We start from the raw sequence: 17,792 nt of genomic DNA, 5'->3' as shown, positions 1-17,792 counted from the left end.
ACAACAGAAAGAGAAACTAAAACAGGGCCATTCAGAAATGGTTGAATACTCTGACGTAATCCCAAGCCAAAATTCATTAACCATTTCTTTTTTTTTTTTTTTTTTTTTGGTTTTTTCGAGACAGGGTTTCTCTGTGTAGCCCTGGCTGTCCTGGCACTCACTTTGTAGACCAGGCTGGCCTCGAACTCAGAAATCCGCCTGCCTCTGCCTCCCGAGTGCTGGGATTAAAGGCGTGCGCCACCACGCCGCCACCACGCCCGGCTCATTAACCATTTCTTATGAGACTAAAATAGCAAGTTTTACCACCAAGAATCTTGACACAGTCCATCCCTGTTTGATTCTTACTTGCTGAGGAATGATGTAGGAAAATATTGTCTGTTTCCAATTAAACCATTATGTTTTTATAAGAGTAGAAAACTTCCCATGTACAGTAAACACACTGTATTCATAACACATACATTTTAGTCAAGCCGCTTTAGGTGGCTCTTTGATGCTCAGTGGTGGGATGGCAGGCACCGTTCCAAGTGTGCATTTGGACATTCAGAACCCAGGCTGCAGCGAAGTCACACCAACAGAGACAAACACTGCTATAAACACTACAGACTTGGTGCATACCTAATTTTAAATTAATTTATAGTTGCATTTAGAAGGCTCTCACTGTTGCTAATTTTTGTTTGTCACCCATATAACTAACCTCTTATGGGCTTACATTTAAAAAGATGGTCGCAATGAAAGAGGAACAGCTAGCAGAAAGGTCCTAAGATAGAAAAAAGCATAAGTGTTCACAGGACAGAGTGACCAGTGGTAAGAGACAATGGTAAGAGGCATGAAGATGAAGAAGGAGATGAAGTTCAGACCCTGTTGGACCAGTAAAACACCTTCTTATAGCACGTAGCTTGATTGTTATTCTAAAAATGAAGTTAGAGAAATTTCAGCAGAGAAGAGAGATGATGTAGCTTCTAAAAGATCGTCCAGGCAACTAGCAGAGCCTACTGTGACATGGCATGGCTGGGGGTTAGCTTATAACATGAAATGAGGCAGCCTGGGAATGGGCTACTCACAGAACAAAACATGTTCTGACTCTACTGATGGAGTTCATGTGGCTTACAGTTGTATGGCTGAGCATCTGTGAATATGAACTGTTAATAGACTAATTACTGAGGTGACCAAACTAAGTATTAAATTTGGGGGAAAATTTTAAATGAGTTCAAAAGGCCAGTTAAAGCATAACACACAGACTTCAAATGAGTAACTGAATATGAAGCCACCGTGACATGCTTATGAATAGGTAGGGCTGGTATACCAATTTTGAAGACACAGACATACATATTCAAAACCACATTTTAAAATAAAATGTCCTAAAGAAGTTTCTCAAACTGTTTTTGGGTGTTTATTTTTGTTTGTTCTGAGACAGGATCTCACCTTATAGTTCCGACTTACCGGAAACTTTATCCTGTAGACTAGGGTGGCCTTGGAATCAGAAGATCTATCTGTCTCTCCTTCCCAGGTGCTGGGACTACCTGGAAGGTGTGCATCACCCCACACATGGCTTTTAGACCATATATTTGACAAGAGTCATGATTATCAATTTGGAGTTGCAAGCAACATTTTTCAAAGGTGAAATCAAAGAGTACACATTGTCCATGACACCTTTGTTTCAGTTACACTTGCAGATATGTACAAAACGGCAATGAAAAAAATCTATTTGTTATTGTAGCTATGCTGTCAGCAGACTGCAAGTTCCGACCTTTGGAGAGTACCAGTGAAGATGAGGCTAAGTACAACCCAAGGCAAGCACAGGAGGAACGAAAGGAGACAAAGAGTTGTTAGCAAGCAAAACAGTTGGACAAGAATGTCACATAAGGCAAGAGAGGACAGTACTTCCACCAGAGCATTTAAAATAAAACAAACAACCAACCTTGATCACTGACCTTGCTACAGTCTGTGTTAACAGACGGGTGGGGAATCAAGACAGACGGCAAGGAAAAGGAGGTCCCAATGTCTGAAAGTCACTCCTACCTGTTTTGGTCTTTTGCACTAGAAGTTGTAGGTTATTTCTGAGGTGTTTAAACTGAACAATGTACTTGCCAAAAGATAAACTTTACAGAAGCAAATAGCGGAATTTCACCTCTGAATTCCCTCAGTAGCAGTCTATACAGTGGAGCATCCTCATGTTTCTTGCTTAGCAATAAATATCACAACATTTCTAAAGTCAAAGACTACAATGATGAAAATACTTAGTAATGCAAAAGAAGGTATACAATCCAAAATGAGGTATAACAACAACAAAAATTCAAGTAGTTTCATTTTACCAAAGTTAACTTAAGGTAAGTTAAGGTACCATACCACATAAGACAAGGAAAACCTACCTCTATGATAAACAATGCAAAGCTGTTCTCCGTGTCCTGCCATGGATACCACAGGTCCAGGAAGGCAGAAGACCTCTTTCTGAACACCTCCAATAGTGAACAGTCGAAGGAGCAAGGCAGAGGTAGCAGCGGCGGCCCAGCCCAGACCGAGGCAGATGGCTTCGATGTCCTCATTCTGAGGCATATCTACTATCCACTCTTTGCTTGAGTCCCAAGAACTGAAGTGCAAGCAATGAAGCTTGCTAAAAAATAAGACAAAACAGAAACGGCCATGTTTTCATGTGATCTTTTTTCCCTTCTCTGAAATAGGGTTCCTCTGTGTAGCCCTGGCTGTCCTGGAACTGCTTTGTAGAGCAGGCTGACCTAGAACTCACAGAGATCCAACAGTCTCTGTCTCCTGAGTACTGGGGTTAAAGGGGTGTGCCACCCTGGCTATCTGTGATATTTTTATATATAATTAATCACAATAGCAAAGTTTATTTTTCTATTTTGCTATAAGTGTTTTTTAAAGAAAATAATCATGAAATTCATTTGGGGTGTGCATGTCTACTACCAGGGAGACAACCATTACCTTGAAGGTGATAACCAAACACTCTATGACATCCCAAGCCCAAGAAATACGTTTAAAATGATCTACATTAAGACTGTTAACTCATATTTTTAAAGAGTATTCGAAGATATAAGAACATGTGCATAAGATAATACTAAATGAAAAACTGGAGGTAAAGTCTATGAAGTGTTTCCATACCATAAGTGCACACAAAATAACAACCAAGACTTTAAAAAGATACAAAGTATCAAAACCTTAAACAACAATTCTTATTAAAAAAAGAAAAAAAAAAAAAAAGAATTAACATGAAAGACCAAAAGGAAAGAAAAAGCGGTCATTCTAAGGAAAACAAAAAGGATAACCATCATCAAACCATATAAACTAGTCCACAATCCACCAAGCAAAAAGAAAAGTTTGACAAATATTACACTTTCATGTTATCTTCCTTTGAAAGTTTTTTTCAAATAAAGATTTCAAATCTAACATATGGCAAACAAAAACAAAAGCCAACAAACAAATAAATAAACAAACCAAACCTGAGGCCAGCAGTTAACCAAGACTAGGACTGAATTAATTACCAAAAATATAAAATATATTCTAACCGGGCAGTGGTGGCGAACGCCTTTAATCCCAGCACTCGGGAGGCAGAGACAGGCAGATTTCTGAGTTCGAGGACAGCCTGGTCTACAAAGTGAGCTCCAGGACAGCCAGGGCTATACAGAGAAACCCTGTCTCAAAAAATAAATAAATAAATAAATAAAATAAATATAAAAAATATATAAATATAAATAATTATATTTATATAATATAAATATATATTTTTTTCTATACTTTGTAGTATTTACAAATCTGTCAACTCAACCTGAAGTATGGTTATATTTTATTGTATATAAATTATACTACACTAAACTAAATTTAAAGGAGGATTCATAGAGACAGATGTCAAGAAGGATACATATCAAACTATTAATTCTGCTTTTGTTTGTTTGTTTGTTTTTGAAATAGAGGGTTTCCTTGTAGCCCTGGCTATCCTGGAACTCACTTTGTACAGAGATAGCTTTGAACTCACAGAGATCCTCGTGCTCTGCCTTCCAGGTCCTGGGATTAAAGGAGTGTATCACCACTGCCTGGCTCAAACTATTAATTCTAAAAGTATTGTAAAGGGGATTTTCTCTAGGGAATGAAGGGAACTTTCATTTTCTGAGTGCTCTATGAGAATGTTACTATTATAATAGTAATAACTATTGTTAGGATATAAAACGTAATCTCATCTCTTTTGTGTTATAAATTATAGCCTATCATTTTCATACACAGAAGATGCAATGAGGAGACCACTAGAGCAAAACATAGTGTGAGGTGTACTGGCGGTTACAGCCAATTCTAGTTTCTGGTGTTCCATACTATAAATAATACAATTTGATCTAACAGTTCAACGATGCCAGACTCTCCCTATTTACCTTGCTAGTTCATCAGCACTTTCACATGCCAACAAAATAGCTTCATGGGAAAGAGTTCCCATTGTGTAATTGAAAGCATTTGATAGATGTGTTGCGTGATGGACAGAGGTGTCATGGAACTCCACGTCTATGGCACTGTCTTGATCGTCGTTATAGCAGCGAATAATCCCAACAGAGTTCCACACCTACAAGTATGTAAGATCAAGTAAGAAAAACAGACACTCCTAAGACGATATATATACAAGTCGCAGACTCACGCACTATAACTCAGTCTGTACCTAGAGTTACCATAGTCTATCTAATTCAGCATAGCTTCAGAAGGCTGTGGTAATAGTGAATTTCGATGACTAATTATTCTTTCCTTTATAAAAAACCACATAATTAATTGCCAAGTGGAGTGTTTAATATTTTAAAAATTATATTAGTAATACAACTAATAAAGCATTTATAATTGGCCTTTCAATAACTAAAACCTTAAATTCTTCCAAATACCTCAAACTCTAAGATTCTACACAAATAGAGATGTAAATGACAACAGTAAATTTCTCTGTTCAGATAACTGGTTTGTCAGAGGATAAATATATAAATTGTAAAACAACATTAGTAACATTTGGCAAATTTAATTTTCACTGATGTACACTATAGGCTCACTGCATCCTTGTCTGTGTATCTGCCTGTCTATCTGTCCGCCTGCCTTCTTTCCTTTCTTTTCAATGTGTGTGTTATTTTGCCTGCATATATATATGTACGCACACCACGTGCACAGCTGGTGCCCACCAACACCAGAAGGGCCCAACATTAAACATAGCTATAAATATAATAGTGACACTTAGATCTATTATATTACTTGATGAGGATTCTTAACAATAAAGTTTTATTATGAAACACCACTCTTCATATTTTATGCCAGAAATATGTCTTCAATAAAAACATCTAACAAAATTTGCAGAATGAAAAACATAAAATAACTCGCAAATAACATACCAAATTTTGCAAGCTCTCAAACAAAAAGCTACTATGTTCATTCATCAACTCAAGAAACATACTTAGGGCTGGTGAGATGGCTCAGCGAGTAAGAGCACCGACTGCTCTTCTGAAGGTCCTGAGTTCAAATCCCAGCAACCACATGGTGGCTTACAACCATCAGTAAAAAGAGATCTGATGCCCTCTTCTGGTGTGTCTGAAGACAGATACAGTGTACTTACATATAACAATAAACAAAATCAAATATATATATATATATATATATATATATATATATATATATATACTTAACACCTATAGTGTTGTGCCTTGTTTAAAACACTAAGATTTTCGTTTTTGCTTTAAAAGTTTTTTAGTTTAAAGTATGTGGGTGTTTTATCTGCATGTACCACTGTGGAGGCACCAGAAGAGGACATCTGACTCTCTGGGACTGGAATAACAGTTGTGATCTGCCATGTGGGTGTTGCGAATTGAATGTAGCTAGGGCTCAAAACTGCTAAGCCCCTAAGAGACCAGTTCTTTAAAAAGGAACAGTCTCTGTTCTAATGGACCTTACTTACCCTCCTGGAGGGAGTTTAAAGAGCCTTCTGTTTTATAGTACTTATCATATCTTCTTATGTTTTAAAATCCAAATAATATTTTATATTAAAAAAAGAGCCAAGTATGAGGGTACATTATCTATAATACCATCACTCAGGAGGCAGGGGCAGAAAGGTGTCACAAACCTTTGTCTCTGGTCTGCATAGTGAGTTCTAGGCTACTTAGTGAGATTCTGAGAAATAAGGTTGGGAATATACCAACAAGTATTACATACAAGATATATAGTCATATTTTTATATTATTTCATCTTGCAAAACAGAAATAACAAATTTTTTTTTTTTTTTTTGGTTTTTCGAGACAGGGTTTTTCTGTATAGCCCTGGCTGTCCTGGAACTCACTTTGTAGACCAGGCTGGCCTCGAACTCAGAAATCCGCCTGCCTCTGCCTCCCGAGTGCTGGGATTAAAGGCGTGCGCCACCACGCCCGGCTACAGAAATAACAAATTTTTAAATAATAATATTGAAAGAAGATTAAAAATTTTAGTTAACCATGAAATAAACCTACCATAAAATTATGATCAACTAAATGCTCTAAGCCACTTAAAAAAGGTTTTTAAAATTATTTTTTAATCTATCCAATAAACTGTAGGGAAGAAAGAGTGCTGAAGTATTTTTTAAAGGTGGGTGTAGATGAAGGCTCACCATGAATCTGTGAGAGAGATGCAAGGGCGTAGAACTTGACTGGAACGGCTTTTGTCGTGGGGTTGGCATGGGCCCATCATAAAATGGCCTTTGGGACCTTATAAGGGGGAGGTTGTGAATACTTCTTGCCTGATCATCGTCCCCTTCCTCTTTGTGAGAAAGATCAGCTTTTAGCATTGTAACATCTACAACACAAAGGATCGTAAGACAATCATAAAATTAACAACCTAGAAAAAGAACAGCATTATGGAGTTCTACAGTGATGCTCGCTCCTCCCTGGTCTCAGCGATAGCTGGCACACTACTAGCCTCTTCCCCCAGGGCCTCCATGCTCAAAGAATGCAGTGAAGATGCACAAGTCCTGTGTGCCTAGTGTGTGACGCTGCTGCACTTGTGTACATGTGTGCTGGGTGTGTGATGCCACTGTACATGTGTACACACACACACATACATACATGCATGCACAAATCACAATTTCCATAAAGATGTGGGCTGTGGAGATGGCCTGATGGTAAAAGTGTCTGTGGTGCACCTGTGGGTCCCTGACACTGTACTCCAGTTGTCAGACTAATAGCAGACACTTACCTGACAAGCCATGTTTTTTTTTGTCTTAAATTTAGTTTTGTGCATCTTGGAGTGCAGATGTACACATCGTATGGCACATGTGAGGGGGTCAGAGAATAGCCTATAAAGTGAGTTCTCTCTTGTTTAATAACATCTGGAAAACTAATCAGCAAGGGGACTCTCACATGCACAAAGTCAAGGTCATACCAACTGAGTTTTCATCGTCTCCCAAGTCATGATCTGCAGCCAGCATGACATCATCATTATCGTCATCATCATTTATAATGCCCTTTGAAAAAGAGGGGATCTCAACCGCGTTGTCGTTTAGAAAATCGCCAGCACTGCTTGTATCATCTCCATCAAAAAGATCATTGTAGTCCTTCTCCACTCTACTAGATACCTTGAAAAATTCAATTACAATGTAATAGATTAGTAAATTACTTAGAAAAAAACAATTAGGCAAAGGGCTGCTCTTTTTCTGTTGCTGTTAATGTAGTGTTGGAGATAAACCTACTTTGCACATAAATGTACAGCCTTGATCCCCGAAGACAAACATTTCACGCTTTTGGTTTTTTGAAACACGGTCTCAAATATCCCTTATTGGCCTCAAACTTATTCTGCTGCCGAGGCTGACCTGAAATTTCTGATCCTTCTGCCTACCTACCAAGTGCTGGGATTACAGTCAGCCACAACCCATCCAGATCCCTAAAGACATGTATACACTCTGACAAGTAAGCACATACCTATCATGTAAGAATGATTAACAAGTGCATTTATTTTAAATGCTTTGTACTCTGGGGACAGGTCAGGATTAGGGGGATAGACATATAATATAAATGAACACCGCACACAGGCAGCGACTTAAGGTGCTATCACTATGCAGTCCTGCTAAATCTGTCTGCTTTTTTGATAAAAAAAAAAAATCAATGAATGTAACCCTTCCTCCTTCTCAGACACTGGCTAAAAGACTAGGTGACCGTCCCCTGGCCCCCTGGCCTTCTCAGACACTGGCTAAAAGACTAGGTGACCGTCCCCTGGCCCCCTGGCCTTCTCAGACACTGGCTAAAAGACTAGGTGACCGTCCCCTGGCCCCCTGGCCTTCTCAGACACTGGCTAAAAGACTAGGTGACCATCCCCTGGCCCCCTGGCCTTTCTCAGTTTCTCAGGAAGCACCCCTTCTCCTGGTACCCCCCACCACACACACACACACGTTTTACAGCTGCTTGCTGACCTCCGTGCCTAATTTAAAGACACAACTCTTTTTTTCCTCTCCGCAACTAGTGGGAATTTCAGCCTGCCTTCTATTGTCTTCCACTTATACTCTATTAAAATAGTTCTCAAGCTTCCGTCTAAGTAAGTCCATTTTAAATTCTTTTATTCAGACTTAGAACCCACAAAAGGGAACCCCAACTTCCACGATAACATGTAGTGACCATGAAGGGACACTAAAGACACACCCCTCTACCGCCATTACCTTATTGCTCGACACCTTCCCACGGAGGTCACAAACATTTTCCAGGACTCCAAGGTTTCCTTCCACATCAGTATAACATATCCGACTACAAGTGGGATGCCAGGCCAGGCCACAAATTGCATAACCTTTCTCGTGTTTTACCCTAAAAATTAAAAAGTGGAAGCGTTTCAAGATATGGACTAGAGAATGTGACTCCGTAGCAAATATTCATGTATTCAATCCTTAGCACCACCCACACACAAATAAAAACGGCTTTTTTTTACTTTCTAGGGAAATTTCAACTTGCAAAGATTGCAGGATACTGGGGAGATGGTTCAGTGTGCACTGCTTGTCACCAAGCCTGCGCTTCATCTTTAGAATCCCCCCAACGGGAGGAAAGAACTCACTCACGCAATGCACTGTGATTTCTACAGTACATCAGGGCGTGCATGCCTCTACAGTGTACACATATATACAAATGGTAAACAGGTAACTAGTTTAAAAGTCAATGCCAGCCGGGCGTGGTGGCGCACGCCTTTAATCCCAGCACTCGGGAGGCAGAGGCAGGCGGATTTCTGAGTTCGAGGCCAGCCTGGTCTACAGAGTGAGTTCCAGGACAGCCAGGGCTATACAGAGAAACCCTGTCTCGAAAAAACCAAAAAAAAAAAGTCAATGCCTTTCATAATCGAGAAGCTATTTCCAGTTTGAAGAACAGTCAGATTGTACAAAAACAATAAATTGTACCTTTCCATGCAGTCTTTGGTTTCCACATTCCAAACTACAATTAAGCCATTAATAGCACCTGCAGCCAAATACTGCCCACAGGGAGACCAGGTTACTATATTGAGTGTCTATAAAGAAACAGTTAATAATAATGTTGGACATTTTGAAACTACTCACTGTGTTACCCCAAATAGTTTAAATCTCTACTCTGAGTTATTCTAGTTACATATGATATATAAAATACAATAAAGTATATTTATTTTTAACCCTTTTCAATAAAATTCAGCTATTAGCATATATCATATCATTTTGTTAGCCAAGAGAAAATTAATACCTGCCTAATTTAAAAGATGAAATATAAAACAATGTTATCATCCTGTAAAGAAGACCAAATAAACAAACAAAACAACTACAAGGGACCCTCCTAACATCCCCGCAAATGCAGACAGCCAGTGAGTGAGGCGAGCCTCAGCACGCCACTGTTCACGCTCCAAGCCTTTAGCTGAGAAAACACGCATGATGGGGAAATGAGAGCTAAGACAGAACAGGGAAAACAACAAGGTGCTGGGGAGCACTGGCTGCTTTTACTAAAGACCTGGGTTCAGTTCCCAGCACCTACATGGCAGCTGACAACCATTCAGAACTCCATTTCCAGGGGACCCAGAGCCCCCTTCTAGCCTCAAACACCAGGCTAATGGTCCAATTACACACATGGTCCAATTACACACACACACACACACACACACACACACACCTCATACACTTAAAGAAGGATAAATCTAGCCAGGCATAGTGGCACACATCTTTAATCCCAGTGAGACTAAGGCAGGTGGATCTTCATGAGTTCAAGACCAGCCTGGTCTACCTAGAGAGCCCCACACCAGTCCGGGCTTTGTGGTAAGACCCTGTCTGAAAAACAAACAAAATCTTTAAAAAGTAAAATAAAAATTAATCTTTTTTTCTATTTAAGTTTTGAAGACTAGATCACAAGTCTTACTGAAACGATAAAATTCAAGAATAATTCACGCTAATATCAAGCTAAGGGTAATTTTGTTTTTGGTTTTACAAGACAGGGTTTTTCTGTATAATCCTAGCTGTCTTCGAACTCTGTAGACCAGGCTGGCCTCCAAGTCAGAGATCCATCTGCTTCTGCCTCTGAGTGTTGGGATTAAAGGCGTATGTCTCCAGTACTTGGCACTGAGAGTAATTTGACTTCCTATAAACTGATCTTTTATTGACTTCTTCTTATGTGAATAGGTGTTTTGCCTGTATGTGTGCCTGTATACAATCTGCACATATTACTGTGGAAGCCAAAAAGAGATCGTCAGATCCTATGAACCGGGGGTTACAGATAGTTGTTAGCGTGTAGGTGCTGGTAATCAAACCTGGGTTCTCTGGAAGAGCGACCAGTCCCTTAACCACTGAGCCATCTCTCCAGCCCACACATTTTCTGACAACAGGTTTTAGTGACGTTTGCATTAAATCTTCTCTATAGTTACTACTCTCGGTGTCACTTACAAAACCTACCTGGGAGATGGAGCTATCTGAAAGATCGAATGCATTACTCCAGGTTTCTCTTCTGTACAGCTTAACAGATTTTTCCACAGGAACTGCTAGTAACTATTGGGATAGACAAAGTTACATAAATTCATCTTGCAGAGCAAAACTAATTTAGCTAAATTACAAGATATAAGAGCACATTTCAATTTCAATCACTACTTACAAAATTCAAAAAAAAACTTGACTCGAAATTTTGATTAAAAAAATGAGAAACTCTCATTCTATTACGTTCCATGAAAAGCAAAGGAGCAGTGGAGTAGCTACTGCATACAGTAAGTACTGTGTATGCTTATGTGAGAAAGCAAGCATGCTTCAGTCATACAGAGAGGTCAGAGGACAACCTGTGGAAGTCTGTTCTCTCCTTCTGTCTTGCTGGCTTCTGTGGCTCAGTCTCAGGTTTGAGTCACAGATATCCAACTACATAAAAATCTAATACTTTTAAGATAGCATAAAAGGTATTATATAGCATTATAGAATATTTGAAAAAAACATATAGAATGCTTCATGAATTTAAATGTCATCCTTGTACAGGGACAAAGCTAAATTCTCTGTATCATTCCAATTTTAGCAATTTTAGTAAATATGTTACCAAAGTGAATACCCCAGCTGTCCTGTAACTCGTTCTGTAGACCAAGAATGGCCTTGAGCTCAGAGATCTGCCTGCTTCTGCCTTCGGAGTGCCTGGATTAAAGGCATGCACCACCACTGCTAGGCCAATCTATACTCTTAAGTACTCACTTAGCTTATGAAAATACATAGCCAGATTAATCATGAGCCCCTTCTTTTTAAAAAGAAAAAAAAAAGCCCACTATATAGTCCTATAATCCCAGGATTTAGAAAGAGGCAAGAGAATTCTGACTTCCAAGCAGCCTGGGCTGTTGACATAGCTAATCCTGTGTCAAAGAGAAAATATTCATTCACAAGATAGAAGAAGGGTCAGTTCTGGAAGTCTCTCCAAATCAATACCAGTTCTACTCATAATGGTATATATAAGCAGACGATAAAAGTACAAATTCAAGCAGGGTGTCTGCGAGCCTGTAATCTTAGCACTCAGAGGCTGAAGCTGCATAGCAGGTTTGAGCATGAGCGCCTTCTCAAAACACAACAAAGCATGCATGAGCACATGTGTATGTTTAAATACTCATGTATCTCTATTAATAAGCATTATCATCCTATCTATACCTACTATTTTGTAGATTGATGGTTTGTACTTAATATATATTAAAGTCTACTTCAAGAGGACATAAGAGACATTCTTCATTCTAACCATTATAGAGAGTCTTTCAGGACTACCAACATTTCTTTAACCAGTTCTCTATACATGAGCACCTGAAACACCTGCAGTCTCATAGAACGGTCTATTTTTTGTTATGCACACATTGTAGTGCACAGGTATAAATATACTTATAGGATATACCTGAAAGTAGCACGAAGTCATTTATTCTGAGCATGATTTCCAAACTGCAACCCTGCCTACAATCCTGTTTCAGAGTCATTCCATTAAGCATTCATGGAAAGAAAAATATAAAAAGAATTCTGTAGTGCTGGGCATGGTGGTGCACGCCTTTAATCCCAGCACTCGAGAGGCAGAGGCAGGCAGATTTCTGAGTTCGAGGCCAGCCTGGTCTACAGAGTGAGTTCCAGGACAGCCAGAGCTATACAGTGAAACCCTGTCTCGAAAAAAAAAAAAAAAGAAAAATCTGCAAACCACACAATTTGAAAAGATCTTTTATGAAAGTTCAAGGGTACATTTACGCTGTCTTGGCAAGTGCTACTAACCTGGTAGAGCCGTCTTGCCAGCTCACGTCTCAACTTAAGGCTGAAAACTAAGCACTACTTACCTTCCCAGCCTTGGGCTGCCACGCGAGTCTGCAGATGGACTTGGCGTTCACCACATCATTGCTCTTTTGCAGTACAGGCCAACTGACGGCACAGGTCTGATTTCAAAACATGAAAATTGACTTCTCTTTATGAAAAGTTCCTCTCAGAATAGATACAGAACTGAGGTTTACAGGTGGTTCTTCCCCGCGTGAGGCCTTGAGCAAAACAACTTCATGCACTTAACTGTCACACCTTGTTAGCCTGCACTGTTTCTAAGTCTTTCAGGTACAAGAGTTTGAACCTGAAATTTTATATAAGAGTGTTTTTTCTGCACACATTAAGCAAACATGACTTTCACAAAACAAAAAGACCTTCAATAAATTAAAATACCCATGTCAATAAAAATAAATCTTGAGATGGGCATGGTAGTGCAAGCCTTTAATCCCAGCACTTGGGAGGCAGAGGCAGGAGGATTTCTGAGTTGGAGGCCAGCCTGGTCTACAAAGTGAGTTCCAGGACAGCCAGGGCTATACAGAGAGACCCTGCCTGGAAAAAAACCAAATAAATAAATAAATCTTGAGAGGTCTATCATAAAATGTTAAGGGATCGAAGCTATCAAAACCAGAAGTAATTGGAGAGTGCAGGGAAGACACAGTAGCTACTAAGGCTGGTCCTTACCAGCCACAGTATCTCCATGAATGACAGACCCACTGATCGCCTCCTCAGAGACCTGATCGTTCCCTGTGCCCATCTGGAGAGCTTTCTCTTTTTCTTTTCCATTTTGTCTTTGAAACCTGTACTAAGCTAGGTTCAAGTTCTATGTGACTCTGCAAATCAAATGTGGTCTCTTGCCTTATGTATTTCTCTACTAGCAATATAATACAAGCTCAAAACAGGGTAGTTATATCCTAAATATAATGACTAAATTGCCCCCTTTAATTTATCAAGCTTAAAAGTTAAATACTATTTATAGTTCCTCCTGTGAGTTGATATAAAAACAATTACTATTCAACAAGTTTATGTTTATGTCAGATTATTTTGGAATAATTAAAGTAATGCTTAGTATTATTCCAAGAAACAGATTAAAGAGATAAATAACTAATTTAGATCAATAATATGCAATGCTCAAAAGTCCTATTAGTGGGCAAAATGTTTTAAATTCAAATTTATTTATTTACCTGATCAGATATATTCCACACCCTGACAGTTCCATCACAACTAGCCGATGCCTGCAAAAATAAGCAAATTATTTCTCTATCATTACCTCTATTATGTGTGTATGATTGTATTTAATTATTATAACTATAATACCACATAGAAATTGGTTCAACTGGTTTAAAAAGGTTTTTAACAATAGAGTAAATTTTTCTCCCATAGCTTTAAACACATCCAACAAAACAAAAAAGGAATGAAAGAATTACCAGAAAGATATCCTTAGGATCAAAAGACAGACTTAAGACAGGGGCATCATGTCCTCGAAATGTTTGCTGCTGGCTGTTATCCATCACATCCACAACTTTGACCAGAAAATCACTATAAACAGTTAAGAGGAGACACATGAACAAATGCCAATACAAAAGCCTCTTCTAAAGCTAGGTTTGAATATTTCAAAACCAAGAGTGAATGCTACAATTCTTTTTAAACCTACTTGCAAACTGTCACCCAAATTAAATAACTTGTTTAATTTTGTTCAATAAAATTTCTGAAAATATATGTTGAAACTTCTTATCTTGATAAAATATAAGCAGTGCCTACATGGCTTCTCTGGACACTTCTAGGCTTCTCCTGCTAATCTAATTAACTGTTACAACCATTCTAGAAAGTTCTCGCCATCACACCCCACCTCAGCACACAGTGAGTTCATTTTTTTCTTATAAGGAGGATTAAGAGATTCTGCAGGAGCTGGGGCTGGCTGGTGCTCGTCTTTAAACCCAGCCCTCAGGAGGCTACACAGAGAAACCGTATCTCAAAAACAAAATAAAACAAATGTAAGGAGCGGTAAAGGTGGACAATGTTCTAAGTTCTAAAACTATCACTCTTCTAACACTGTGGAGCTGAGCTCACCTTGACCCAGCAGCAATTTTGTTGCCGGCCCCATTGAAGACCACATGGTTTGCATTTGTAGTGAAGCGTGTTAATATGCCATCAGGAACTCCTTCGGGGAATGTATAGACTTGCACGGTATTATTAGAAACTGCAGTGACCAATTTTCCATTCTTAAAGAAAAAAAATAAATAAAGGTTAGACATATTGGCACAACAAATCCAAATCAGTTAATAGTATCTCTAGAATGAAAAATCCTGTTAAAACCACAAAGCCTTATAACTGCAGTTCATGTAGAGAGAACTTTTCGGTATCCAATTTTCCAAAACCCTAGTGAGAAAAATTTCCTAGCTTTAGAAAAACCTAATTCCACCTCCACAAGCCAATCTTTAGCCTATAGTATTTCTTTTACTTCTGGTAAGAAAAATAGTTATGTTTTCAAGGATGCCAATTATCATAAACATGAGGCGACTAGAGGCTATCAACAAAAGAAAACAGTTTTGGTGTAGAAGACATCAAAAGACAGAGCCACTACAGCACAGCCCTGCTTCCACAGTCCAATAATGCCTTTGGAACAAGGTGAAGACTAAGCAGGATTCACTGCTGAGATGGAGTGATAGGGAGACAAAAGTGACGTGGATTGTGACAACCACACGGCAGACAAGAAACATTGTCCCTCAGAGACCAGCAAGAGTCAACTTTATTGCCACCTTAAATCTCTGACTTTTCCCCTCCTGGGTTGTGAAGCAATAGAGTTGTAGTGCAGCAAGGAGAAATTTATATTTTATATAATTTTTCCACCTAAGCATAAAAGACACATGCCCATCATTTCTTCACAGCAACTGAAATAAGTACCTTCAGAGCACATGAAAATGCCTTTTCTCCAACATTAACGGACTTAGGGTCATCGTCGTCCAAGTCTTCCCACATCCTCACGTCGCCATCACTGCCACAAGTCACAATATAGCTGTGAAGGACGCACACATTTTAAATGTCTCCCAGTTTCAGGAGCTCTTCAGGAAACGCTACTTTTATATATTTTCAAACAAAAATCAAAACATTTGTGAATTCTCTTTCATATAAACATCAATAGCAGACTCTTAGCTTCCATTCTATAAAATGGAGATGAGTTTAATGTTCTCTGCGGTTCTTCCTTGGCATAAAATTATTCCTTGGTAATAACATAAGAGAAAGACGAGCACATGGTTTCTGCAACAGCCAGGACTGTGTCTGCTCAGTCACATCATATCCCCAGGGCCAGCTCGGGACACTGGACACACAGAAACTAGAACCAATGTTTGAATATATGAGCTCGACGAGGACCCCCCAAAAATTATTAAAATAGCCATGTGAATAGGTTATTGCTTGTTTTTCAAACTTCTCATTGCCTAAGTGCTTTTGTTCATTCTGTTTATGTCCTATCTGGACACATAAAACTGCAAATTAAATACAATAGAGGGCTAATGGCAAAAAAATAATAAAAAAAAAATAAAAAAGGAAGAAAAGGAAGGAAAGGAGAGAGGGAAGGAAGGAATATGAATAAAATAAATGTTTAGAAGAAAAAAAAATGGTTAACTCCCAAATTGGAAAACCCAGAGGGGGCCCTAGGAAAGCGTTCAGCAGTGCAGTAGCACTGACTGTAATCTCCGTGCGTGCAAGGCAGAGGCAGCCTCAGCTACACATTAAGTTGGAGACCAGCCTGTGCTTTAGGAGACCCTCACTAGGACACCAGCTTCTAGGCAAGAACGGTCCACTTGAGTGGGCATGTGTGACATGGCTGCTATGGGGGTAATAACCAAGTGCTTTTTGGATTTAAGGTCTATTCCACAAAGGGGAACGCATTCTTGGTTGGTAAACCCTTTGAAAAGCCCATAGCAAGGGGAGGTCTCAGGCCCTAGGGGATACACTACTGCGTAGCTAAATTGCATAACCTCAAACTGCTTTCTAAATATTTATGTACATTACAAATGCTACCCTCAGCCTTTATTGGGGAAGCCTCAGCCGGCCTGGCGCACGCCTTTGATCCCAGCACTTGGGAGGCAGAGGCAGGCGAATTTCTGAGTCCGAGGCCAGCCTGGTCTACAGAGTGAGTTCCAGGACAGCCAGGGCTATACAGAGAAACCCTGTCTCGAAAACAAAACAAAACAAAACAAACAAACAAAAAAAAAGAAAAAGAAAGAAAGAAAAAAAAGAAAGAATGAATTAGAGAAGCCTCTATTTCCAGTAAATGGTGGCGACTGTAGAGCCTCATGACCGCACAAGGTGCTGACAAGAAGCGACTTCTCAGTATTGAGCCCTAAACTAGACATCTACATTATGTCCTCTAGTACACAGGGGACACTGTGAAAGAGGAAGCTGCAAAATTCCATCTCCTGGGCAAGACAGTCATTGCAACTTACAGCAACTGCGGATGCTTAACTGTCTCATAAAATGAACATGACACCGAATGAGGACGTGAGTGGCGGGAAGGCACTCCTCTGGGTAAAGGATTTTAATTTTCGTGAGGTCCTAGAAGTGCCACGACAGTTCAAAGCAAACAAGCCTCAGGACAGAGGCGCTCCTTGTTTATTCCTTCCTCTGTCCCTCCGCATCGGTCATCTTCGACTGGCTGTCCATGCCGAGAATGACGGCTAACATTCACGTTGGACCCGTCCTTTGTTTCCAAAGACACTTACCTTCCAGAATCATCAAAGCAGACTTCGGTGTGTCCTTCCGTATGTCCGTACCTCATGGGCTTCTGTGTGGCCGGCATCTTTCCCTACCTGAACCGTTTTGTAAGAACTGGTATTTGTTTCAGGAGGGCGATCGTCCTCTCCGCGCCGTGCAGTCCTGTTTCCCTCACCCGAGGAGCCACAGCACGATGCGGCAGAAGGTATATCACACACGCCGGGGAGGTGACAAGTTTCCCCCTCTGCAAGCACCGGCAACGCGGACGAGGAGCAGCGGTGTTCACCAGCGTCTGTTCTGATGGAAGCGCAATCCTTACCCAGCCGCTTCCCGCGCTCTGGCGCGCTCGCCCTGTGCGCAT

At 39.8% G+C, this 17,792-nt stretch overlaps 1 protein-coding gene and 1 non-coding gene across 4 annotated transcripts in view; both read right to left on the bottom strand.

The window, feature by feature from the left end:
• Positions 1-17,792, bottom strand: part of Wdhd1 (WD repeat and HMG-box DNA binding protein 1) — a 54,913-nt gene that overhangs the window by 17,386 nt on the left and 19,735 nt on the right. For 2 of the 3 annotated variants that reach the window (XM_021181464.3, XM_021181466.3), the window contains exons 1-13: positions 17,440-17,771; positions 15,620-15,731; positions 14,786-14,937; positions 14,143-14,254; positions 13,900-13,950; positions 12,742-12,837; positions 10,868-10,960; positions 9,362-9,468; positions 8,639-8,780; positions 7,372-7,564; positions 6,602-6,786; positions 4,377-4,561; positions 2,370-2,611 (exon numbers count right to left, since the gene is read on the bottom strand). In XM_021181464.3, the coding sequence (XP_021037123.1) occupies positions 2,370-2,611; positions 4,377-4,561; positions 6,602-6,786; positions 7,372-7,564; positions 8,639-8,780; positions 9,362-9,468; positions 10,868-10,960; positions 12,742-12,837; positions 13,900-13,950; positions 14,143-14,254; positions 14,786-14,937; positions 15,620-15,731; positions 17,440-17,516 (1,747 nt within the window). In that variant the 5' untranslated portion in view covers positions 17,517-17,771. Of the gene's footprint in view, positions 1-2,369; positions 2,612-4,376; positions 4,562-6,601; positions 6,787-7,371; positions 7,565-8,638; positions 8,781-9,361; positions 9,469-10,867; positions 10,961-12,741; positions 12,838-13,899; positions 13,951-14,142; positions 14,255-14,785; positions 14,938-15,619; positions 15,732-17,439; positions 17,772-17,792 lie in introns of those variants that run through there. The other variant, XM_021181465.2, reaches the window with a different exon arrangement.
• On the bottom strand, positions 11,387-11,492 carry LOC115029380 (U6 spliceosomal RNA). The gene has a single exon (XR_003834932.1). It is a non-coding gene; the product is annotated as a U6 spliceosomal RNA (small nuclear RNA).

The sequence above is a fragment of the Mus caroli genome, unplaced genomic scaffold, assembly GCF_978045245.1.
Source record: "Mus caroli unplaced genomic scaffold, Mus_caroli_1 scaffold_12, whole genome shotgun sequence".
Classification (NCBI taxonomy): domain Eukaryota; kingdom Metazoa; phylum Chordata; class Mammalia; order Rodentia; family Muridae; genus Mus; species Mus caroli.
This window is presented reverse-complemented; position numbering and strand designations above follow the sequence as displayed.